The sequence below is a fragment of the Protomyctophum bolini genome (assembly GCF_963924005.1).
Source record: "Protomyctophum bolini genome assembly, chromosome: 4".
NCBI classification, from domain to species: domain Eukaryota; kingdom Metazoa; phylum Chordata; class Actinopteri; order Myctophiformes; family Myctophidae; genus Protomyctophum; species Protomyctophum bolini.
Window position 1 is genome coordinate 16,198,323 of NC_137865.1, and position 26,563 is coordinate 16,224,885.

Below are 26,563 nucleotides of genomic sequence, written 5' to 3' on the forward strand. Positions count from 1 at the left end.
TAACGATGTCGGCAGGAACCCACCGTAGCACTCAGCAAGCACTCAGCATGCGAGTGTGTACAGTGACGTTATGACCTATCGACGGACTGGGACATTTATACAGTTGTGTGGCCTGACCTCTGTGGGGATGGACGGAAGCCTCCAATACAGCTTGTAAAAGTAAAAATAAAAATAAAATAGAATGAAAGAAAAGAATAGACAAGAAATCAATGGTGTGAGATATTTTACTTTGGCACTGTAAATATTATTTTATGTCAATAGTTTTAAACCTTTAGGGTTAGGGTTTTACTTGTCATGTAACATAGTATTTCTATCATTGGCACTACTACTTTTACTTAAGAAACTAAATCAGAATAATGATAACTAATTCATTTGCATATGGCTTTGAGCACTTCTTTCACCCATGCATTTCTTTTGAAGAACTTGCAAGAGTACTTTTCAGATGTACAAGGTCGGACTGACTTGCAACCACTTCTGGGATGAAAGCTGGCATGTGTAAGTGCAAATTTGTCCGTAAGCCCACAGGACCACGTATGTACATCATTGTAATTTATTACTACAATCTACTATTCCTAAAACTATTTCAGATTCTTTATTGCATATAGAGAGATGACTTCCGTACACCCGGTAGGTAATTTGGAGCAGGTGCGATGATGACGAGGCTTATACAATGTGGAAAGAAGAGACTCCCGCACACTGCCACTTGCTGGGTTCAGAGCATTTATTGAAGCAACGTTTCGGTCTTGCGACCTTCCTCAGGCTTCAGAGGAAGATTCTTTATTGCAGAAATTGGCTATTATTTCCATTGGAATAGCTCTGAGATACCGTTGAAAATACTGGTTCTAAATCTTGAGAGGCCTAGTAGTATCACAGTAACCTGAAAAACTGTGAGAACTACTGCAGGCCTTGGTATAGATTCAGTGCAAAAATAACTACACACCTAACCTTCTACTGAAGTAAAATGCTGTTTTCAGTTCAACTCAGCGGGGTTCAGGCTTGCGGTGCACGATGACACATCTTATCCTCCGATTCTGTAAACATCCCTCTGCCTCCATACCGTCAATGGGTGGCTTTATCGAGGGGGTGGTTAAGAGGCGCTTGAGGACTTGCAGTGCATCATGATACAGTACATATACTGTACACTACACATACTGGAGTGTATAGCGGTATATTACCTGCATTCATAGTGCCTCCACAGGTCGGCACAGATGAAGGGAGGGGAGCAGTGGTGCTCCCTGCAGGCTTCTGAAGAGCAGCCGAGGGAAACACCCTGAGAGCTGACCACCTGAAGCCCCTCGGAGGACGACTGCTGCTTGTCCAGAGGAACGGAGCGACCGCTCAGCCTCAGATCACGCAGACAGCCTGAGGATGGATGAGGAGGAGGTGTTTGGAGGGCGCGAGGGAGAACGAGAGAACGAGAGAGACAGAGAGACAGAGAGAAACAGAGAGAGAGAGGGGGAGGGTGGTGGTAGTGGAGAGAGTGAGAAAGTGAGAAAGAAAGAGAGAAAGGAACAAGAGAGGCGTGAAACAGTGGTAAAGATAAGTTAATCTTTAATTGGGAGAGAGACTATATAAAGACACCAGTCGTCCAGACAGGCGAGAACTTTAATGTCGTCTCTGACGGTTGTAATTGTAAACCTCATTATGTCCAAAAACTGCTCAGGATTCAAATAAAAAAATGTCTAAATTAGCAGATCTACAAGCTCTAAACAAGCTTGTGGATCTGATACTTCTGATAGTTTTGTGTGACGCTGTAGTTAGTACACTATTTGTCTGAATATAAGACTTCCCAATGGAAATATCCTAAATATCAGGGTCATATTATAATCGGGGACTAGACTATTTGACATTTAATGTTCTTTTTCCACAAATGAGTCTTAAGTCTTATAATCAGAGTCGTCTTAAATTCGGCAAAATACGGTATGTTGAAGTAGGGGCATTAATTTACGAGAAAACACACAACGTTGTGGAGATATGAGGTTCATCTCTCGACAGCAACGATATACAGACATTTACTCAATAGCAATGGTAGGCCACCATGTACACGCACACGCACGCACGCACACGCACACGCACACACACACACACACACACACACACACACACACACACACACACACACACACACACACACACACAGCCCAAGGCTAAGCTGTCAGCAAAGAGTTCTTTTCTCTGCTGGTTGGTTTGTTAGCTGCAGTCTTTGGGGACGATGAGGTGTAAGATGCAATTTATCAGTGGTGAAGGAAGTACTCACATTTAAGTAAAAATATATCAATACCACAATGTAAAAAATAATGTACAATAATACAATACTTGAGTACATGTACTGTACTCAGTTACTTCCCACCAGAGCAATTTATATGCTGACCATAACATATCATTTATTCACTAATCATAACACACCATTTCTACAGGGATCATAATGAATAATTTCATAATGTAGGCCTATCATTAATACATTGATGTATACAACAAAATGTATACTCTAATCATATTCATTGATACACTGATCATAACATATTATTGTATTTAACCAGGTACAACCACATTTACATTCCAAGTAGTTTCATATTAATAACTCTAAGTTATTAATGTTATACAGTAAGTCTTATAACACACACTGATAACGTACAGTACAGCAGTGTTTCTGTGTTTTTGTAATATATCATTAAAATAATTTTAAGCACTTTAACCCTATACTACTGTATACCTCAGCGATGAGAAAAAAACTGGTCTAGAAAAAGAATTAGAAAAATGTGGCATATTTGTAACTAATTTCTAAACATTATTTTCAGATGGGGGTCGCTGGCCAAATACAATTTCGGGGTCCCTAACATTGAAAAAGTCTGAGAACCATTGAGCTACACATTCTGCATGGATTGGTTCTCAAAGTGGGGTCCAGCGGGGGGTTTCCAGGGGGTCCCCAGCTGAAGTAGTGCATCACAAACATCTTAAAATGTATGTTAAGATTTGTGCATTTTTGTTTTACACAAGTCTTCTCTTCTGCATGGTGGTCCCTGGCATAAAACCTTTTCATATCAATGTGGTGGTCCTTGGCACCAAAAGGTTTCAAAACTATGATCTGCACTGATGAGAGTGTCGCACTCCCCCCCCCCCCCCCCCCCCCACACACACCCGCTGTCTACCCGAGACTCAGGATTCACAAAAATATCTCGGGGCCAAGTTGTGAACCATGGAGATGAGAAAGGGAAGGGAGAGGGGATCTGCTGAATCATTTATCAGTCCATGAATTATGACAGGGGTGCATATGCAAGCTGAGGAGGTCAGGGTGATACCTACACCCACCCTTCCATGCATCCACATTCCCTCAATCATTCACAGTTTATAGAGGAGAAAAAACATCCGCACACTAGTTTCTAGAGCTCTGAGACTTAATTTTTATGAAGAGGCAACAATTGCAATGTTTCGACCTACTAGGTCTTCATCAGGCAAATATCTTTCTAATTCGTCTTTCTTAATTCTTCATCAGGAAAATATCTTTGCCATATGAAGACCTAGGAGGTCGAAACGTTGCAATTTGTTGCCTCTTAATAAAGTATAAGTCTTGTAGCTCTAGAAACTAGTGTGCGGATGTTCTTTCTCCTCTTTGATGTTTGACTTGATGCCTGACATCCAGCACCTGGCCTAAATATAGGCTTTGAGATGTGCACACAATCTTCTCTGTGAATCATTCACATAGTTTCACACCTTGGTTTCTTCCATCCACATGTCTGAGCATCAGCATCATTTTGTACACTCTTCGGGAGCACTTAAAGGAGCACTTATGTCTTAAAATCTTATCGTCAATATAATTGGTCTTCTCTAATTCTCCGTATAAGATGGCGTCTGTGTCTCATTGGCTATGGAGAGTTCATAAACCTGCCACCAACAACAACCAACAATGACATCGATGGGGATTCCAATCTAATAGAAACTACAGCCTTTATCTTCCTGGAAAGTGAGCATGCTGAAATAAATTACAAGCCATTGTAATTGCAACAAAAATAAATAGAACAACAACGTTTGAAATCTTCCTGAACGGTCCCCAGCCCACCTCTGAGATGCAGAGTATTAGTGAGGACCAATTACACTATTACAGTATATAAAAGAAATGGGTCCTTTAAACACTATACTTCCTCATACAACAAATAGTGAAAATAGCTGATCTACAAGCTCACAACATGTCGCAATGCAAGCTATTGTGAGCTTGTAGATCATGCCTTTTTTATCTTTGAGATTTTATTTTTTATATTTATACATTTGTGCCTATAAAACGTCATGCTCAAAATAGGGACTCTGGGTTGAAAGGGGTGAGATGAACATTGTGTTAGAATTCATACCCAGGAAGCTGTGGTTGTGTCCGGAGGGGAAGGAGTTGCCGAGCATGACGACCAGCGGGTCGATGATGATCTCCTGACTCCGCCCCGGGGAGGCGGTGACCTCCCGCCTCCCGCCCCCGCCATCCAATCGCAGTGTGAACTCTCTGCCGAAGCGGTCCAGCTCCACCTCGTGCCAGTCTCCGTTGTCCAAGCGATGGCGGGGCAACGTGAGGTTGTAGTCTCCGTCTCCCAGGTTGAAGAAGACCGCCAGCACACCTCTGAACACCTGGGAACGTAAGGCACGTAACTATGAGATTATTTTATTAGTGATTATTCTCTTGATTACTTCAATCATACAATCTGTTATAAATCATGATCGCCCATGTCTGTGTACTTGAACGTGAGACACAGTGTACTTGATATGTATTGTGTACTGCCTGATCTGTAGCATACTTTATAGTTAGGCTACGAGAGACAGACGAGAGACATCTCAGACAGCAAGGTCAGCCTTGCTGCAGTAGGCACGTTATTATTATTATGTCTCATATCTTGTTATCACGTCATTAGGATCCTGCACTATATATGTTCCTGTTTGTGTAATAACCTTTGTGAACCCTTAGCGTGATACTGTCTCGTGTCGCGTTATTGTTCTCCCGGGCCCGCCGCCGCAGTCGCCGTACCGAAGGAATACTTCAACCGGATTATCACACACCACCCAGCCGGCACACACTACCTGTCAGTCAGACCAGACGAGGGTCCAGTACTTAGAGTTTACAACACAATCGAGAAGCTTTTTTAAATTATTAATACAGTATATATTTCTTAATACATGAATGAATTGACCGCTGTGGCAGGTAGCTTATTGTGGGCCAGTGATGTTTCACGGCAACCTCATGATTTGAGGCAATTTGTTCAAAACGAAAAAAGGGAAAGAAAAAACATCAGACAGATCTGTCTAGAGATCACTATAGCGATAATGTGTACCGATTGGTGATCTTTGGACAAAATCTATAGGAGTACTAGTAGTAATATAAAAATAAATGTTTTTTTTAATGCCTCCTGGTGGTGCTACAGTATAACAGGCTGATGTGAAATGTTTGGGGCAGAGGTTTTTACTTGGCCTCCAGGGAGTGTGCATGCAAGGTTTCATCATGCCAATCAGTTCAATGGTACACAGACACACACGGATGGACGGACAAAGTTCCGGCAATTATACACACACACACACACACACACACACACACACACACACACACACACACACACACACACACACACACAATTTTCCACAAATGAGTCTTGAGTCTTAATAAGGTATGTTGAAGTAGGGGCATTCATTTACGAGAAAACACACAAAGTTGTGGAGATATGAGGTTCATCTCTCGACAGCAACGATATACAGACATTTACTCAATAGCAATGGTAGGCCTATACAAAGAAACAAGTTCGCACACCATGCACACACACACACACACACACACACCTTAGTTACGTCATCAAGAATGGTGGTCCCTTATTGGCCGGTGGACACCACCGGAGGCGTTGCATAGCAACCGGAGCAATGCTAAAAGGTAAATTGACGGTAGGATTATGGAGTATACGGGGGTCTACGAACATGTTCGTGGTTGGCACCTGCCTATCCTAGCCCAGGGAGTCCGAACATGTTCGTAGATGGCAGAACAATAATTAAGGCCCTACTTCATCGTACTACAGTGTCACCCAAAAGAAGCAAAGATTACCGATCTACAAGCACACAATGCATCGCTCTGCAAGCTTGTAGATCAGCTGTTTTATTCAAATGAAAAGTAACAGTTAGGAGCATACGAGCTTGCACCACTTCACTCCAGGTATGTGCAGAGAATGTTAGCCAGGCAGGGGCTGAAATCCCGGAAGAGGGCACTTTTGGACAAAAAAAATGCTAAAATAGAAGATCTACAAGCTCACACGAGTCGCGCTGTAACGCATTGAGAGCTTGTAGATCTGCAGGGCGCAACCCAGCACGCTTTATCTACTGGAGATGCCTTTGATGTCTACTGTACCTGTATGTGTGCACATCCCTGCTTCATTCACTTGTTGCTGATACCGTGGAACAACGTGTGAGTAAATCCACGTTATCAGTCATGCTAATTCCAGGCTAGCACCCGGCAGAAACGATATGTAATATGTAACAATTGTTAATGCGTTCTGCTCCACTGCCCCACGTGGAATGCCCTCCCTGACCATTTGAGAGCCCCACAATCAATCTACGGATTCAAAATATACCTTTTAAACAAAGCTTTTGCTTAGTCTTTTTTTCACAAAAAAAGCAGAGAATGTAAATTTTCCCAACTTCATTCAAATTAATTAATTACATTTAGATTATCCCAGTTAGTAAATCAGTTGTTTTGAAAGCAGTAACCAGTACAGTAACTACAGTATAACTAATTATCTTAATGCCCAACATTGCTGAGGAGTTTCCGTCGGTGCTGCTACCAAAAATAAATTACTTGAAAGAGTACATGACTCAAGCCTTATGGATTAATTAGTGTTGCACGCAGAAACATAGCAGATCTACTGTACAAGCTCGAAGTGTGACATGTTGTAAGCTTAGAGCTACTTTAGCAGTCATTTCCAAAAATTCACTCTGGGCTTTGCTTTGATCTGAATAAAACAGCATCAACAAAAAGTAGGCCGCGTTTCCCTGCTGAGACGGGATCCCACAGGTGACTGACATCGCTATTTACTGTAAGTATGAACAAAAAAACTGTGAAATTTGGGTATTTACAGAAGATCGTAGGCGTCAAAGCTCAGCGGAAGCTTGATTTAAAACGTTAATTCATGCAGCTTTGGGATTTTCAGCTTGGTATGTTTAGCAAAGCTGCCAGACATTACTGCAGTGGTACATGGCAGCGGCAGAGAGCCAGACATTACTGCAGTGGTACATGGCAGCGGCAGAGAGGCACCCGGAAGGCAGGTTATAAAAGGAACAACAATTATCTTCAGCGGGTTTAGGGATGAGCGAACACAACGAGCCGACGCTGGGAGGGGCTCCTGTAACGGCAGCTTGTACATGTCAACGCCTTAATTGGAAAGTGGGGCAGCTAGGATAATTCAATACACAGTGGAACACATGAGTCCACCCTGTACGAACCCAGTGGGGGGGGGGGGGGACTGGGAGGCAAACACCTCCCGATTCTGAATCCCACTAGTGCACATACGTATGTATGTATATGCATGCTTATGTGCACATACAATCATGCATAAATTCTTGCATTAATGGCATAGATTACACTTAATTTGTCATAATAAGAGTGTTGTGCAGCAAAAATCATCAGTCTACTACTACAGTACAAGCTCACAAGTCCCATCGTGGCACAATTGTGAGCTTGTAGAGTTGCCTTTTTGGTCTTTTTTTCCTTTCATAGTGACTGTGGGTTTTACAAATATTAGGTTGATGCCCATTGAGAATGAAAGCATGCCCCTGTAGTTATCCAATACCCATTGTACTCATTGTCTGATGCGCCCACACACACATGCACAGTTTGCACACATGATATAGTCACTATAAGTATGTCATAGTGTAAATATCAGTAGGTTAATTGTCTCATCCCCCCCCCTCCACCTCCCCAAACTGGGACTTCAAATCAGATTCAAATCAAATTATGATTTTAGAGATAAACCACAGTTAAGATAATTAACGTTTCAAACAAAGCCGTCCATTGCAGCGACATCCGTATAAAAAAAAGAAACGGCTCGTTAGATAAATCGTCTCTTTCATGCAGACACCTTCCTCCGTGAAGGAGCTGCTATTATTCTTTTCCCTAATCCCTAAGAGTGGATGCGTGCTTATTTATTCAGAATGCACTCTAGCCCATTTCTACACTTTAAGACAGCCCTTTAAATTAAGGCTTGTTGTCTGCAGACGCACCAGGGCTGCTGCTGCTGCTGCTGCTGCTGCTGCTGCGCCCAAGTGTTTCTGAGAGCTCTGAGACAGGCTGCCTGAGAACGTTTCAGCGGCGAGGCGAGGGAGGGAGACAGACATCAGATGACTTTGTGTTCTTTTTTTCACAGTTTCTTTCAACTCTGGAGAGAGAGAGGCTTTCACAGAGATGCTCCACAGCCACGTACTGTATGTTACAAGACAGGCTGCTAAAGCCTGTTTCCTTTCCTCCGTCAGTGATGCATGGAAGTAGTACGTTTTACTTGAGTATAAGTATCAATATTGCAATGTAGATGATACTCCGTTACAAGTATGTCCCGTATTAAATATGAATCTGAGTAAAAGCAAAAAAGTATTGGCATCAAAATATACTTCATTGTGCAGAATGTCTCAAGTTTAAAATGTATACAAAATCTTTTGAAAATAGCCTATATACAAGCTCACAACACGTCGTGATGAGACGTGTTGTGAGCTAAATCAGCTATTTACACTATTTCTGAAAAGATTTCACTTTATAACATGATTATGATGATTATGCCAATTAATTGCAATTATGCTAAATAATTGCGAGCAAGCGATTATTTAATAGTTGTGACAGGCCTAGTTGAAAGATGATGCTGGCAGTAGAGTGGACACAGTTGGCAGTTTGCAGGTTCGCTGCAAAATAATGTGCTTGCCGAGCCATTTAGCAACCAGGCAGTCAGCTTGTCAGTCAGCCACATGAAATATTTCATGTGGCTGACATTTCATTCAGGAATGTGTCAGGCCTTGAGGTAATGTATTCCATAGGGAAGGTGTGTTAATTGGGTGCCAACATCATTGGTGGAAGAAGTACTCTTTTTCTTATGGCACCATTTATGTCTGCTGTGGACAGAAATCTATACTAGGTAGGCAGGTTTGGTCATTTCAGATCCCTCAAGACTCTGATTCTGCTAACAGCAGAATACAGTATGTCAGCAGTGCACCACTGCCTTAAACATATCGTGCACAGTCTAAGCTAACACGACTCTCTGAAGACCGTCCTGAAGACTCATGTGAAGAAGACAGAAGCACGAAGAATAAACAAACAAGAACTGCCAATGAAACCAACTACAGGGACAGAACATCAGAGAAATATACTGTTTCACAGAATCTGGAAAGCATACTTAGAAAATATGGTGCATAACTTAGTTGTGTAAAGGTATACCTTCCACCACTGGTCAACAAGCTTCAGCAACTCAGTATTTTATACTTTTACATATTTTTTTTATATATATTTTTTATCCCACGATTTTGTAACCCATTTTTCACCCCTGTGTCAATCATCTAATGTGATCCTGGGCTCTACACACCCTCCACCAACCTAGTCCCCATATATGGGGGACAAGGGGAGAGCAACGGACTTGAACTAGTGCTTCCTTCATGCCTGAGTGTCCAAGTTGCTCCTTTACACCTGACAGGGGGGAGTTTCCCTGGTTGGATGTAGCGCATGGAAGGAACACGTTATTCCAACCAGTTCCTTTCCCCTCCATCAGGCCAGGCCAGGGGGAGGCAGTTTACTTACTTTTACATGTTGACGATTATGACCGTCTCATGTGAAAATAGCTCATAGATATGCTATTTTCAATATAAAAATCTGACCCATCTGAACTGAGTGGTACTGGTACTGTACTGTACTGTACTGTACTGTACTGTACTGTACTGTACTGTACTGTACTGTACTGTACTGTACTGTACTGTACTGTACTGTACTGTACTGTGTGTGTGTGTGTGTGTGTGTGTGTGTGTGTGTGTGTGTGTGTGTGTGTGCATGCGTGCGTGCGTGTCACTGTTGCTGCACAACAGTGACACTTGGTGATCAACAAACGCTATTGTGTCTGCAGCCTTTGTCACCCCTACACCGCAGTCTGTACTGCACTAATACACAAAAAACTCAGCTTCCCATCATGCACCTGTGCACAGTGTGAAGCTCAACAGCGCCACTTTGTCACCTGTTGGTACCATAGAGCTATAAAGGATAGAGACCGAACCGGAGCGTTAGCCCTTCCCCCCGATATTAATTTCAGTGGAAGTTGCTCAGTGGCGTTTTGAAGACTGCCGGAAGTATAATTATAACTCAATGGCTCGAGTGAGCGGAAGTTTAGCCTAGCCCCGGACCTAAATTTTGAGGTCCGGGATTACGCATGTGACGTCATGAACGTCCGTCCACCTCCATTAAAGTGCTGCAATTCCTCATTTCACCAGTAGGTAGTGGCATCTTCAATGTTGGATAGCCTTACTGGGGGCTTGGTTGGTACCCTAAACAGACATAGGGACATACACAGGGAGGGACATACGGAGGGACACACATTGCTGGTCATTGGAGTGGCTGCACCACTCAAAAACAAACAAACATAACCACAGAATAGGGAGGCCAGGTTGGAAGTGGTTAAGCTACATTGTCAAAGCATGGAGCTTGTGTGAATTTCATTCTTGAAATGTGCCTTTTGAATGGCTTGACACTAGGGCATTCATTAAAAAGTCGATTTCTCGACAAGTCAATGTCATTAACACAAGTCAACTCAAATTAGGAGAAGTCGAAAGTCAAGAAATCCCCATCACTGTGTGCGCACCATGTTGTTTAGCGGCTCCATTTGATATGCTCTGTATTTGATATGCTCCCCCTGTTAAAGGAGAGTTTTGTGCTAGAAGCAGAGCCACAGAGTAAGTCAAAGTTGCGACATTGAGGGGGCAGAAAACAGCCCGGTCACGTGATTCATGTACTCGCACGAGCCCATAGACCCCAATGCATTCCGTAAACTTCCGGTTGTCCCCATTCAATACAAGTCTATGTAGAAGAGCCTGGCCTCATGAAGTGAACAGAGTTGTCGTAACTCTGTCTTACTCTATGGCTCTGACTAGAAGGCTTTCTCACCTTTAGTTGCAGTTGACTTGTTTAGTCCTCATAAAAGTGGTCCAGTTGTTATCTCACCTACGTCGTCGTCCCCATCCCCCCGTCCCCGTCATAAAAAGACGCATCGACTCAACTTCGACTTTACTATCAGTCAAGTCGACTGGGAAAAATCTTAACTTGTTAATGCCCTACTACACACAGCAGGGGCTCTGACCTTCGAAACATTGGGGAACAATCACAACAACAATAAACAACAGCACCACCACCACCACCACCACAATTACTTTCTCTCTAGATGGAATTGTTCCTGCAACATTAGTCAGAGTCAGCAAAATAACCTTAAACAGAGTGAGCCTGAAGGTTTTCTCACTGTCAGCTTCTCCACAGTAGAAAATACCCCAGACTTAACAGAAAGCGTTCTCCTGCTGTACCTGCCAGAGCGTACAGTGTAGACGCGCCATTATACTTGTCACAGACGTCTCCAAGACTTAACGTTAGTCAGTCCATCAACTCACCGTGACTTCACAACAGTACTGGGGGAACTACTCAACATGTTCAGGCCGTCAAACGTATAATTGATGCTGCGTTCATACTGGCAGCGACAAGGCAACATGAAGATACTGCACTATGATGACTTCACTACAACCACATACACAAAACAACAGTTGGTTTCAGCGTCTTTCAGCACTCCAATGACATTTCCACTCCAACTCAAACTCAGCGACAGTGTGTGTGTGTGTGTGTGTGTGTGTGTGTGTGTGTGTGTGTGTGTGTGTGTGTGAAGACAGACTATGCACCCACTGCACATAAAATGTGGTGGAAACAGAGTTTCACTTTCTAACCAACTGCCCACTATACCAAGACATCAGACACATACTTCCCACAGATTACACACACCCAAAGCGAGTTTGAATCCAACGACAAAAAACTCCCATATCTATCTATCTGGAAATACAACAATGTGCAAACACAGCAGCAAGGTTTGTGAAATGTTGCGACAAAAGAATGTTAGCCGATGGAATACAACCACCCTAAGGACTGTACCAAGTAGACCTACTGCACATGTAAACAGAGCTGCTACCTAGGCTTTTTAATTTATACTATTTAAATATGCTGCTATTTGTTTTAAAAAATCACACCTGTGTGAACTGAGTGGTGCAACTCACCTCTCCCCCCCATCCTCTCTCTCTCTCTCTGTTTTTGGCACAACAGCGCCCCTACTGGTACTCATAGTCATACTGGTGCTCATTAACGTCACATAGGTGGGTGAACCAACACAGGACACGGACATTGCTGTTCCTTGGAGTGGTTGCACCACTCAAAAACTTTATAACACAATGTAATAACCTGTAATGTGACATAGCTCTGTTTATTTAATGCTGTACCCCCTTGGCCCCTCCAACTGTATATACTTTCCCCATTTTCAACAGTTTTTTGTATTGTATTTTGTGTTTTGACAACTGTGTGTGTGTGTGTGTGTGTGTGTGTGCGTGCGTGTGTGTGCTTGCGTTTATGTACAGTAAAGGTATGCGATATGTGAGTGACAGGTCATCATAACTCACCTCCACACGTAGGTATTCGCTCTGCCGCTGTGACTGCAGGCTGAAGATGACACCAGAGGCAGCGCGCGTCCGAACTCCCACCTGCACACAAAGCTGTCGCGCTGGCAGGGACCACAGCAGCTGCAACTGAACATGACTCCGTCCGTCGAAGGAAAACTCTGGGGCCGCTTGTCCAGCAAAAAAATAAAATAAAATAAAACATACACACACATAGCAAATTTACTTAATGACGATGTTCGCATGGGAAAACATGTAGAGACGTGCTCGGTGTTCTGTAAAGGCAAATACAAAATACAAATACTAGGCCTATAACAATTTTTGTACCATTGCTGTCTGGGTCACTGTTATAGAGCTGCATGATTATGGCAAAACACGGGGTCCATATCGAGAACAGTTATTGAAATGATTATTCTTTTTACAAACAAAATCTAAATGCAAGATTATTTCTTATTTTGACTAAAAGTTGAAATTAATAAGATTTTCAAATCGGGGCGCTGAAGTCCTCAGGGTTCCTCGAGGGGTTTCAATTGGAACCTTACACCGGGGCTCCACCGGGCGCGTTGCGTCTCCGTCGCGTGCGTCAAAAAAAGAACCGGGGCAATTTTAATGCAGTCACTCAACGCAACGCGGGCAGTGGAGCCACCCTTCATTGATTAAAAAGGGAACATTCCCTGACGGTGACGGAGACGTGACGCTGACGCGCCCGGTGGAGCCCCGGTGTTACAGGTCTATAACTCTGTGTGTACAAATGAAACCAAAGGAACCGCCACAGGTTCAACAGTTCCGTTTGTACACACTCAGAGTTATGGGGGTCCTTGAGAACAGCCGTGTTAAACTATTTGAAGATGTTCTTTATATATCCAACACATGTTTGCGGCCCACCTTGGTCACACCGCGGCCCAGTGTATCCATGCTCGCACCGGCAGCCGATGGAGCCACCGCGCTCTGCAAAACAGTGCCCCCTGTTGCCACAGGGAGAGGCCTGCTCCCCGTCAGCACAGTGGCCATCATCAAAGAGAGAGCACCCGCGGACACTGTTGAAGGCCTCCGCTGGAGATCCAAGGTCATAGAGCTGGAACGCATGAATGGAGACATGAAAGGTTGAGTATACAGGAGAGCAGAAGAAACAGCACAGAAGGGCAGAGAGAGGGTGAGAGTCTAAAGTTACTCACACCAGATGAAAGTGAATTAATCACTGAGAAATCAACCAAAGTGCCTTCAGTTCAATCAGAGAGAGCGAGCGAGAGAGATTGCATAATTACTTCAGCAATCAACTTGTTTAACCTTTAAGCAACCACATCAATGGAAAGATATTCATATAGGAACTTGCCTGGATCAGTTCATTCTTATTTTCTTATTGTGTTTGCTTTTATTTGATCTACTAGGTCTACTTTGTACCTGATGAACAATATAGAAATGTACTTTTTGTCATGGTTAACTTAAAATAATAAATAACAATTTGACGCGTCAATCCAATATTGAATCCATAATCTATAACTTTAATTTTCACTCCTCTATTGAGAAGTGTTTGCTGGGCCTTCTGCGGGAGAGCTGGGTAGATCATGACACTTTACGGATTGAGGCTTTAACACAAAATGCAATGACCCAGCAGGTGCAGTTGAGTGAGACGGAGAACAGAGTGAGGTGCAGGCAGGACTTAAAAGAAATTGTTGAAAGTTAAAGTTTTCTTGCATCAGTATTACTGTAGCTAGAGAGAGAGAGAGAGAGAGAGAGAGAGAGAGAGAGAGGGAGAACGGAGAACGGAGAAAGAAAGAGTGGAAGAAGTCAAAGTGGACTAAAGTAAAAACACAAAAAAATTACTTTGTTGCAAGGTTCTACATTCATAACTTAATATGGCAAAGTACAAATGTATTATTAGCATACAAATATACTTAAAATAGAAAAAATGGTCATTATGCAGAATGCATTCAAATTATTTATCATTAACCACTTAAATCCGAAAATAGCATTTTAAAAGCTGTTGCAATTGAGCTTGCTTATCAGCATTTTCGAATGATTCGATGATTTTTTTTTAATTAATCTATTAATCTAAATCTGCAAAGTTACCATGTAACTAAAGCTGTCAAATTAATGTACAGTAGTGGAGTAAAAAGTACAACATTTACCTCCAGGAAGCATATAAAGTAAAGTACCTCAAACATTTACAGAGCGAGAGAGAGAGAGAGAGAGAGAGAGAGCGAGCATAAAGCAATGAGTGAATGAGAGACATCAGCATTCAGCAGACCTTCCAGCGGCCTGCGGCCTTGAGTGTGCATTTACATTCCTATTGAAGAGCTTACTCCTGCGGCGCAGTGCAGACTCACTCTTCTATCCACACAGGTCAACAGTGAGAGAGGCTCTTACACACAAGACAACACAACAATACACAACACAACACAACACAACACAACACAACAAGGCTGTGTTCCTGCACCACCTGCCCACAATGGAGCTCATACAGTATACTGTACAATACAGGTGTTACCCTGGCAACCTTTAAGCAGCACTGGGCAAAGTCTTCAACGAAAGTACCAAGTTGAGACAACAGTATTCCTGGTCAAGTACATGTATTAGTCAGCTTCTGCAAGAGACATTTAGTCTAATTTGTGCTTCTGTTACAGTACTGGAGTGCTTGCTTTTGTGTGCAAGGACACTTTGGCAGAGGTTTGGCTTTTGTACTTACTTTGTCATGATGCAACTAGTCCATTTGGTGACATACTCATACTGCACACACAAAGTGTGTTTTCTTTTTAATATCAATGCATCGATGTATTGAAAATTAGAAAGAAAAAAAGAAAAGGTATAAAATTGTTAAAATAGTTGATCTATCATGCTCACAACAGTGTGCATCACATTCTTTTACAATTTAAGTTGTTCAATTACAACATACTGTTTTCAAGCCTCAAGCGGAGCCTGCGGCACCACCAAGGGCAAGGTGGAGCCTGCGGAACCGTTGCGGCTCGAGAATCCACCATTCCTGAATAAAGTGCATGGTGCTGGGAGTCTGGTGCAACGCACAGGGCCTGACCTGGTGAGAGCAGGAGTGGACCTGGTGAGACGTAGGAGGGGCCCGGACAGGAGTCAACCCACAGAGCCTAGTCCTTCCATGTGCCAGAATGGTACCTCCCAGTCCCGGCAGAGTAGTTCAGGAGGAACGGATTGTGTGGCCCTGGTTTTTCCCTAATGGGACTTATCGAGGGTAGCTACTGGGACGTAAGTCGGGACTTGATCACCCCGGCTGGGTCACCTGAGTGAGGTGACCTTGGGATACATCACTGAGGATACGTCCCAGGTGCATCCATTTATGTATGTATTTTGTTATATTATACGTTTGCGATTTCAGTTCCCGGGGGGGGGAAACAATTACAAATACATTATGTACAGCTACTAAAAAAAGTACACAGTACTCAAGTAAATGTAGCTTTGTTACGGTCCAGCACTTTAAGGGCCACTTCACCCCTTTTGCAACCAGATCTTATTTTAATGACATGGGAGACAAGAAACACTTTCCTGGGGTTTTTATGTAGGTAATAGATATGTCAGTATTTCAAAGTGTCCATGGGCTTCATGATGTCATGGACACTGGGCTCACTTATTTCCTGAACTACATCAAGGACTGTCTAAAAAGGACGAGACGCGAAGACCGTACGGGCGACGCCATGTTGCTCCATGGAAGGAAAGAAACATGCGCAGTTGAGACCAAGGAAGCTGAACGCGGAAGTGTTGGCTGCATATAGCCCATTGCGCATGTTTCTTTCCTTCCATGGAGCACCATGGAGCAACATGGCGTCGCCCGTACGGTCTTCGCGTCTCGTCCTCTTTAGACAGTCGTTGGACAACATGTTGTCTCAGTAAGACAGCCCTCCCCCTATCCACAAGGAGGTGCAGTGCACCAAAGCATTATGGGAATTGTAGTCCAGGAAGGAAGCCCGGTGTCGATGACATCATGGAGCCCATGGACACCTTGAAATACTGAAATATCTAAAAACACTTACCCACATTAAAACCACAGGAAAGTGTTTCTTGTCTCCCAGACATCATTAAAATAAGATCTGATTGCAAAAGGGGTGAAGTGTCCCTTTAAGCCCCGAGAATGCGCTCTCCTGTCTCCGTCCGTACCTTGCTGTCCACGACCAGGTTGCGTATGCATCCGGTGAAGTGCTTGTGCTGCAGCTGTGGATATTGGTAGGATATGTTCTGCTTGACCCCTCCCAGCTGCAACACGTGACTTCCATTCAGGTACCTGCAAGAAATGACACTCTCAGCACAGCAACGCTGAACTCTGTGCATCGGTGCTTCTCAAAGTGGGGTCCGGGGGACCCCCAGGGGTCCTTGGGAGGCGTTTCCAGGGAGTCCCCAGCTAAAATAGTTAATAAAGAATCGCAATCATTTTAACCACTATGTTCTATGCTAGAATAGCAGAACATACACATCAATGTGGGGATCCTTGACTTGAAAAAGTTTGAGAACCACTGTAAGATCACTGTTTCTCAGATGTGGGTACATGGAAGTACGAGAGGTGAGATAAAGTGGAAGATTGAATAATTTATTTTACTGTTGAAAAACCTTGTGTGAACCTTCTGATGATGTGTAAATCTGACTACTGTAGCACAACTGTTACTGAATAGTATGTCTATAGTGTGTATATGAATAGTGTGTGTGAAGGCGGAGGTGTATAAATTTGTCATTATGCTGTTTTGTTTTGAACATAATAAAAATGGGTCTTTCTGATGTCAATATTTTCCTAGTGTTTTCCAAGCAAAGTGTTCCGAAATCAGGGAAAGGGGTTGTAAAGACGCTAAGCACTGTGGTAATGGGGACTACTAAGGCTCCAAATGGAACCTTATGGGTCTGAAAACTCTGACAGTGTAGAATTGGAACCCTGATTTGTACACTGTCAGACCCCCTTTCCATCGGTTGGTTCCCAATGGGAACCGGTTCAGTTCTTTTTGGTTCTTAGTCCATGAGCAAGAGCTCCAAAATTGGTGGGAAAAACTAGACCTATATTAAATTGTTTATAGGATCAATACAAGTAAATGAATACATGATAACCCTTCCACAGTAGTAGCTTTTCCATATTTTCAATTATTTTGCATATCAAATGGGGGTCTGTGGCCTAAATTTGCATATGAAACTGGGGGTCCTTGAAAAAAAAAAAAGTTTAGAATCATGTGGTTTAGAATCAGGTCTGAAGATCACGCCTAGCTACTAACGCTGGCAGGTGTGCGCGGAGGTTGTGAGCGATTGTTCTCTCCAAACCTGCATGGCCACAGATGGTCAATGAGTTTCCATGAGAATGCGTTTGTGCGTGGCCGCTCATTCATCAACACTAGACCGGTGCCCGGCTGTATAGAGCACCGAGTCGGTAACGATGGACGTTGAAGATCCATGCCCCATCCGGCTATGCAGTACTCGTTGTAGATGGCAGAGGGAAAAAAATCGGTGGCGGCGGGTGCTTGTGGGTTTGAAGTGTAAGGGTGAGGGTGAGAAGGGTGAGAAGGTACCCCCAAGGTACTCCCTGGGCAAGACAATGAACCCTTAACTGCCCAGCCTCACCCCCGTGCTCATCATGTTCAGTACTGAGCAGCCATCAGCTGGGTTAAGCTGAAACTGAATTGCTAAAGCTCTTAACAAGACAGATTAGAGTGTCTATACAATAGTACTATATTTTGTTTGTGTGTTTCTTGCATGAAAACAATGTTTAAAATTATTGTTGTCCATACTTGTCCCTGCTGGGGGTGACGCCTCTGATTTCACAAGAGGAGCGGTCGTCCGTCATGGCCCAGGCATTCACGCCTTCCGTCTCCATGACGATGGCACTGGAGCATCGATCCAGTGTGAAGCGCACTTCCTGTAAATCACAGAAGACAGGGGATGAAAAAAATCAAAATAAATACACAAATAACTGAAAGAAAAACATTTCCATCATATCGTCACTGTCGGATAGCAACCTTGTGTGTTCAAAACCGTTCCTTTTTGATTAACAGTTTGGCAACATAAAACAGTGAAACTAGCCAATAATCCACCAAGCATTTTGAGCATGTAGATCTGCCATTGTCACAACCTTTGTTGTTATTGTTATAGTCGTTAGTCGCTCTGGATTAAGAGCGTCTGATAATTTATGTAGATTATAAATTGCCTTTCACTCATTTTATTATTATTCATAATTATTTGTTGTTAATTTAAAAATAGCTTTAAGTTGTACTTAATTATTATTGCTGTTTTTGTTGTCCCGTTTTCTTTCCTCTCTTAAAATATATATGTACGTATATATATATATATATATATATATATATATATATATATACCTGTGTGTGTATCAATACAAGCATACAGGTATGTGTATCACGCAAGCTGATACACTACCAATGTATTGTACAGTCTAGCTACAACACGCTGTTAAAATCAACCTGTAATGCCTGCCTGTTTTCAACATAGCGTTTTCCTCTAGATATAAATGCAAATTGTGTGCTAAATAATTCAGGTTAATTCAGGCCGTCTTTTAATACATCAATGATTCAGACATAAAATATTGTTTTCCTCCATTCATGTTTAATTTATTTAGGTTGCACATAACATGTTGGTTAAAAACAATAAAGGATATGCCAACTCATTTTGACGATTTATAGTTTACCCATGGATGTACTTAAAGAAGATGTGGTAAAGAAATGAATGACCAGTCTTCCCGGTGGTACCCCAGTTTCCCTTCTGTATGTAACACGGCTAACGCCTGGGATTCGAACCTGCCAAACATCTTAACCATTAGCTTAAAGGGGAATTGGATTGGATTCCTAGTTTCTATTGGCTGGCAGCCAACAGATCGTACATTTGTCATAGCAAGACTTTCCTGTGTTAAACAGAGGTCTGTTTTGTACTTAATCTATTTTCTTTTACTTAATTTGTATTTGCAGATAAACATAAAATTGCAGTCACATTGCAAGGGTTCATATTCACCATTAACAAGCAACATATTCCAGATTTCTATACTCTCCCATTTTTCGGTGAATAGATCCTCTTGCAATCTCAATGTATGAGTAATAACTTTGGTCTGACTGATGTATTTATATGTGTTTCAAGCCTTATGACCTGCTGTAAAACCTTTTGCCCTTCGGGGACACTAATAAACAACCTTGAACCTTGAACCTTGAGTTTGTTTCTCCATTACAAATCAATTAATTGGATTATTTAACTCATTAACATTTAACAACACCACCCTTACATCGTTACGTTGCATCTTTCCCGTCATTTTGTATCCCCCTCACACTGAGAACTGCAAATACGTCAATCACAACTTTGCAAAACAAAACATAACAATAAAAACAAAAGTAATACCCAAAACAAAGGGGCTCCTTCCCCTTGCCCCAAATCCCTGTTGGTGGGAGAGGGGTATAGCCTTGGAGGGCCCTCCAACTAAAAAGGATCTCTCTATCCTACTAGAAATGTCCAACATTCACTCACAAACCTTTTCCCCCGTCATGTCAATTTGTATTTAAATCGAGAAGTCTTTCATTTGGTGGGTGGTGTTAACCCTTTTTGGGAGGCATACAGTACCTTGGTTAGACATAGCATTGGTTAGACATAGCATGGGTCCGACTGGATTAAGGTTGGTGAGGGGTGTGTTAAAACGACCGGATTAAGGTTGGTGAGGGTGCGTTAAAACGACCGGATTAAGGTTGGTGAGGGGTGCGTTAAAACGACCGGATTAAGGTTGGTGAGGGTTAAGGGTTGGAAGAGGGTTAAGGTTAGGTTTAGGTGTGCTGCCCCGTGGGAAGTACTGTGTCTTAGTTTTAAATTAATAGTTGGATTTTTTTTGTTTTATGTAAATTTACTCTACGTCTGATTACAAGGGGTATTTTTGATTATGAGTTAGATGGGATCGGAATGGGAAATTTACATCAAACAGGCATTAAAAAAAAATAATAATAAAACTATTAACTTAAAACTAAGACACAGTACCTTCCCACGGGGCAGCACACCTAAACCTAACCTTAACCCTATCACACCCCATCCACCCTTATCTTCGAAACCCCTGCAGTTTCTGCTTCGCTCGCCGCAGAGCCCTGGCTCGATTTTCTGGCGAGAGCACGTCACTCCCCCCGTCTCCAGTCCCTCCTTCCTGCCGCTCCTCTGATCCACTCCTCCACCTCTGGCTCCCTCACCTGGACGTCTGCTCCTCTGATCCACTCCTCCACCTCTGGCTCCCTCACCTGGACGTCTGCTCCTCTGATCCACTCCTCCACCTCTGGCTCCCTCACCTGGACGTCTAACCGTCTCTTTCTCATGTCTCGGGCTGCTTCCAGTGCATTATACCCTCGGTCCGTTGTCCCATCGTATTCTCATTTTAGTGAAGGGTGTTGAAACACCTTTTTAATTTTGGCATATGACTTGCGTTTCATAAGCACTTCCACTGGATAATCATGGTCGAATGATAGCTTTTTTCCATGAATTCCATCCAGTTTAATGTCCGCCTTCCAGGCTTCTTTAAGTATCATCTCTTTGGTCTCGGACTGTAGGAAGTTTACCACGATGGATCTCGGATTGGCTCCTCCTGGGGGCTTCTGTACGGTCACGGCATGACAACACTGTATCTAAAGATCTGTATGTTCAGACAACATGACAACACTGTATCTAAAGATCTGTATGTTCAGACAACATGACAACACTGTATCTAAAGATCTGTATGTTCAGACAACTTGAGCTCTCGGTGTAACAATTTCTTCACAAAGTCAGTCACAGTGTCACAGCGACCTGGCCTGCATTCTTTTATGTTGGTTCAGGAGCAATAAAATCACGTCATTGGCTTCCATGTTCCATGTCCGTTTCTGTTATTCGGTCTTGCGTCTCTCTCACCTCTTTCTTGATTGATTGATCGCTTCGAGTTTAGTATTTATTTCTTCTTTGAAGTTAGAAAACTCCTGTCGCCAGGCACGGAGCCAGGAATTATTTATGAGTAAAGGCATAGCCAATACGAGGTAGGCACTGGGCAGGCACCCGGGCCGGTCACAGCACCGTTTCTTGTTTGGTTCCATTTGTACATTCTCACAGTTGGGTAGATAGGGTTCCAGAGATTAAAATAACGGTATCAAAAGGCCCATAATGGAAACAGGTCCCCAGGACTTATTTGTGTTATCCTTTTAAATGTCTGACTGTAGCTTGTGCTGTTTACATTTCTGTCTAAAAAAGTAATCAATCAATCAATCAATCACCCTTAACAGCACTGGTTAGCGTAGCCATTGCACCGCTCGGCGCGGGCACGTGTTTGTTTGAAGGTCCTAGCAGGGGAGTGGAGCTACTATCAACGATGAGCCAGGGGGAAGGAAGGTCCTCTGACACAGAGCGCAGAGCTTCGGGAGTGGACACGCTTGGAGCGGCGAGGGAGAAGGCCGGGGACACCCGCCTAACCAGATCAGCCGAATAAACCCTGGCAGATGCCGCCGCAGATCACCCTCAGATCCGCAAGCTTCTTTGTGTGTTATCACGCGCGCGTGTGTGTGTGTGTGTGTGTGCGCGCGCGTGTGTGCGTGTTGCATGAATGATGTGCCATTATGTGCCATCTATTATTTATTTCTTTGTGTGGGAAATATCAACCCATCAATCCCCACATGACAAAAATTGGTAATTTCATGTAACTATCATTTATCCTTTATCATCCTTTATCCTTTTCATGGCACAATGTCCCGTGAAAATACTAAGCCTGATATATACTTGGTTGCACGCGGGTGTCGAGCACCGTGAAATAGCCTATCTACAAGCTCACAAAGCGCCACGTTGCCAGGCATTGTGAGCTTGTAGATTGGATGCTCGGTGCGCAACGCCCGCACGCAACAAAGTATAATGCAGGGTAAGAAAAGACCCACTCCGTCTTTCACCAATTTCTGTTTCTATAAAAATGTCAACTTTTAAAACGCATTCATCAGTTATTCCTCCCCGGAGGCAGGCCGTTTGTCAAGCAGCGTGAAGCGGTTTTGAGTGTCGGAACAATAGAAATGTCAGATTCTAGCACGCAGAGAGTTTCGGAGCAATAAAGAGACAAAGGCACACAGAGATAGCGGGTGGTTGTCTTACTCTGCTGTTGCTCTTCACGTCGAGGCGGTGCCAGCGTCTGTCAGACACTCTCGCACTGCCTGGCAGCTGCAGGACCAGCGTTCCGGAACCGTGGTTCATTTTCAGACTGGGTGTTCCTCCAATCAGCTCTGGGGAAAGGAGCTGCAATTAGCACAGTGAGCTCTGGGCAGAGCACGGCTCGTTAAAAAGTTGGACAGGCAATCAACGGGGACAATAATGATTTTTATACAAACTAGGGCTGGAAGGCCACAGAACTCTTTTAACTCTGCCATTCCCATCTTTTAAAATCAAAATGTTGCCAAAATAATAACAATACTAGCATTCATCTGTAATAGCTTGTTTTTCCTCAATGTTACTTGCACTATACTGTACAGAGAAGGATACGCGTACATTATGTACAGATACCTTCTATGAATGAGTGCACTGCAGTATACAACAGATGTTCATACATTCTACAAATCGTGTAGGTCTGCTGGTTTCTTGTGTGTCTTTTTAACCTTTTAAATCATTTTATTGCGACCGAAGGTCGCAGTTAACTATATGTAATCGAGCATTTCCTGTCAGTTAGTGTGTCATATATGGTGTCATATATGGTGCCCAGGTCTCGTGACATCATGTGACATCATCAGGGATGGAGATGAGACCCTGATGTCATAGTAAATGCGACCTGCTGTCGCAGTTAAGCCCATTTCAGTCAGACAACTCACGAATAGTTAAACCAATATTTATTGCAGAATGAGTAATGAGTGTGCATATGATATTTGACTTGGCGTTCGGCTCTGCTGGATTTCTCGCTGCTCAGCACGATTAAGCAACAACATAAACATAAGAGCAGGGAGATAGATATACAATAACCCCCCCGTGGGGAGCATAAATAGCAGAGCCCACCGGTGGTGCTGGGGTGGTGGTGGGAGAAAACATCACATACAACCGGGAACCATGAGCAGAGGAAGGCAGGAAGAGCATGGAGTCTAGTGAGCTTAAGTAGCCTGCCCAATTAGTCAGCTGACTGCCGCATCGGCGAATGACGTGTGAGACTTGCACACACGTATACTCCCACATAGTAATGCAGCATGTTAACCCCTTGAGCATAGTATGCGCCTTTGAGCATGGCAAGAACCTCCCTTGAGGTTGACTGACTGAACTGACTCCGCGTGCTGCGTTTGATATATGGAGATCCTTTGCCCTTCAACCCCACAAGGCCACTGGCCATGACAATATTCCCTCCAAATTTCAAAGAGACTCAGCCATCTCTATAGCTCCAGTAATCACCCACATAAGAAACCTCTCCATCAAACAGGGACAGGTCCCCCAAGATTTCAAACAGGCCAAAGTAACCCTCCTGCACAAGTTGGAGGTGTACGGAACACTGTATCTCAGCAAGGCATATGACTTCTTGGTTAGAGTGGGTGACAATATTATCATAAGAAAAGATGAATGGCCTCACTCCTGAAACCCACCTCACCGCTGCCCACTTTGACAGGCTGGAATGGCTTAGGGTTGACGACATAGTACAGTATCTTGCAATGGGTCTGGTCCACAAGATTCACTACACAAGATTCACTACACCACCAAGATGTACCTGTCTAAATACTTCCTTAATGTAAACAAAGTACACACCCACAACACCAGAGGGAGTTCAACTAACCATGTGCAACCCAGATTCGGCACTAACAAGGGACTAAATGAATTTTGCTCCCATTCCACAAAAATGTGGAACGCTCTACCAACAGACATGCAAATCCCTTGACTCCTTCAAAACCGCTATCAAAGGGCACCTACGGACAGCTGCAATTTGAAACTGGCCCCCATAAAATCTGAATCCCGCTACCACCCTTAGATCTCCATACTGACGTGTTCTGACATTCCATATGTTGATCTGACCTCATCAAACTCTGTACACTCAAGACATGCTCCTTATATGGCCAGTACATCATTTATTCCATGTTGATCTGACCCCAAAGCGCCAGCGCTCGCCCAGCCGTCTGCCGTCAACGAGGCGGATGCGTGCACACGACCTCTCATTTAGGGCAAGGTCGTTTCTCGCCCTCATGATGACTCTGATGAAGACGGCAAGGTCGAAACGTTAGTCTTTTGTATACTCAGCACCTAAATAAAAGGCTCCCGTCTCTTCTCCTTATGCAATAAAGTGTATTATTATTATTATTATTATTATTCTCCCTTCTGGTTCCAAAACAATGGAATGAACTTCCCATTGCAATCTGAACTGTAGACTCATTGAGTTGCTTACTGTAAATCGCTCTGGATTAAGAGCGTACGTCTGCTAAATGCCTAAATTGTAAATAGTTCAAAAGCAACAAATGAAGCAACTAATCCACACACGCATGGACGCACGCAAACAAGAGTCCTACACGGGTCCAATTTTGAAAAGCCACAACCGCTCTGCCATCAATATTCAGACCCATAGACCGACCCGTCACCCGTGATTATATCAAAATACAAACCAGACACACCTCGCCTGTCAATAATGGAGCCATTCTCTGCCCCGTTACCCATGATTACATGCAGTAAATAGCCTACATCAGACAGTCACTCAATTGAAAAGTGTATTAAAGTGCTTTTTAACACAAGATGGCAGCCTTCAACAATAGAGGTACATTCAGTGGTCAGGTTGGTTCAGAAATGTGCACGTAGTCAAGTGAAGAATGGAGGAGCGAGCTTTCCATATCTGTATAGCCACGGGCGAGAACATGCATACACGCAGGGTTGTTGTTTACATTGTCAGATGATTTTAATTTGAAGAATGAACAGGATGACGTCTTTTTGTTAAGTCAACTGACCGGCGCGCTCTAACTGTCTAAGATGCACGCGTACACGCACGCACACGCACACACAACCACACGGTCCCAAGAAAATGTGTTAATAAAACATCCACATCTGTTTCACCACTTGGACCCATATACTGTAGTACATATACTGTAGTACATCGGCAATTTGAAAACAGCCAATCTACATTTAAAGTGTTGTGATACGATGACATTTTTTAAACATAATTAACAACACAAATATTGAATGGGTGTCTCACGATAGATTGAACAAATCCTTCCACCCTAATGGAAAGGCTGTTTATCCGTTTCCCTTCTCCTACCAAACCACTCCGTTAGCACACATCTCTCCATGCACAAAAAATGTTGCCCGCCACCCGAATCCATATGCATTATGCACTACATTGCTTCGCCACAACTGCCATATTTACTGTACAAATATTACTTTTAAAACTTGTATCAATTACATTGTATCAATTCACATGAGCTAGTCTATGCAAAGTACACACGATTGAATGGTGTAACCCCACTGACAATGCGTCTTAGTGAGAGAACGTACTGTATGTCCGAACAAATGACTATAGCGGAAAAAGTACAAGTCAAGTTTTTTTCACTATGAGTGTCCTGAGACATTCAGGTACACCCTGTGCGATCATGGTATTGGTATGATAAAAAGAAACGTGGTTATATAAGAGCGAGTTATGAATTGTGTTCCGAAAGAGAAAATCGCCAAATGGATGAAAAGATACAAAATAGTTCAAATGTCATATATGTGTCTGTGGTGTGGCAGTCACATTGTGTGAAAGAGGACACCTACAAAATGACCAAAAACCAATAAAGTGGATATTTTGGCTGTGAGGATGATTTGTTTGTTGTTGGCGAATCTCAAGCTGTGTTTTGCATGGCAACAGAATGAGAATACAAGTGTGAATATAATATGTTATCTTGCCTTTCGGCTCTGCTACTGTACGTTTTTCTCCCTGCTTGGCACAATTATACAACCATCATTAACCATTAAAAGCAGGGAGATAGAAGCT

General features: G+C 43.2%; 1 protein-coding gene across 1 annotated transcript in view; it reads right to left on the reverse strand.

Moving 5' to 3' along the window:
- The window catches only part of LOC308314722 (neural-cadherin-like), a gene marked incomplete at its 5' end in the record, with an annotated part of 230,491 nt that overhangs the window by 11,281 nt on the left and 192,647 nt on the right, over window positions 1–26,563 (reverse strand). Inside the window, 7 exons of the mRNA XM_080762381.1 lie at window positions 1,176–1,362; window positions 4,344–4,608; window positions 12,676–12,842; window positions 13,558–13,747; window positions 16,795–16,918; window positions 18,399–18,526; window positions 22,741–22,868. Coding sequence (XP_080618507.1) covers window positions 1,176–1,362; window positions 4,344–4,608; window positions 12,676–12,842; window positions 13,558–13,747; window positions 16,795–16,918; window positions 18,399–18,526; window positions 22,741–22,868 — 1,189 coding nt within the window. The remainder of the gene's footprint in view (window positions 1–1,175; window positions 1,363–4,343; window positions 4,609–12,675; window positions 12,843–13,557; window positions 13,748–16,794; window positions 16,919–18,398; window positions 18,527–22,740; window positions 22,869–26,563) is intronic.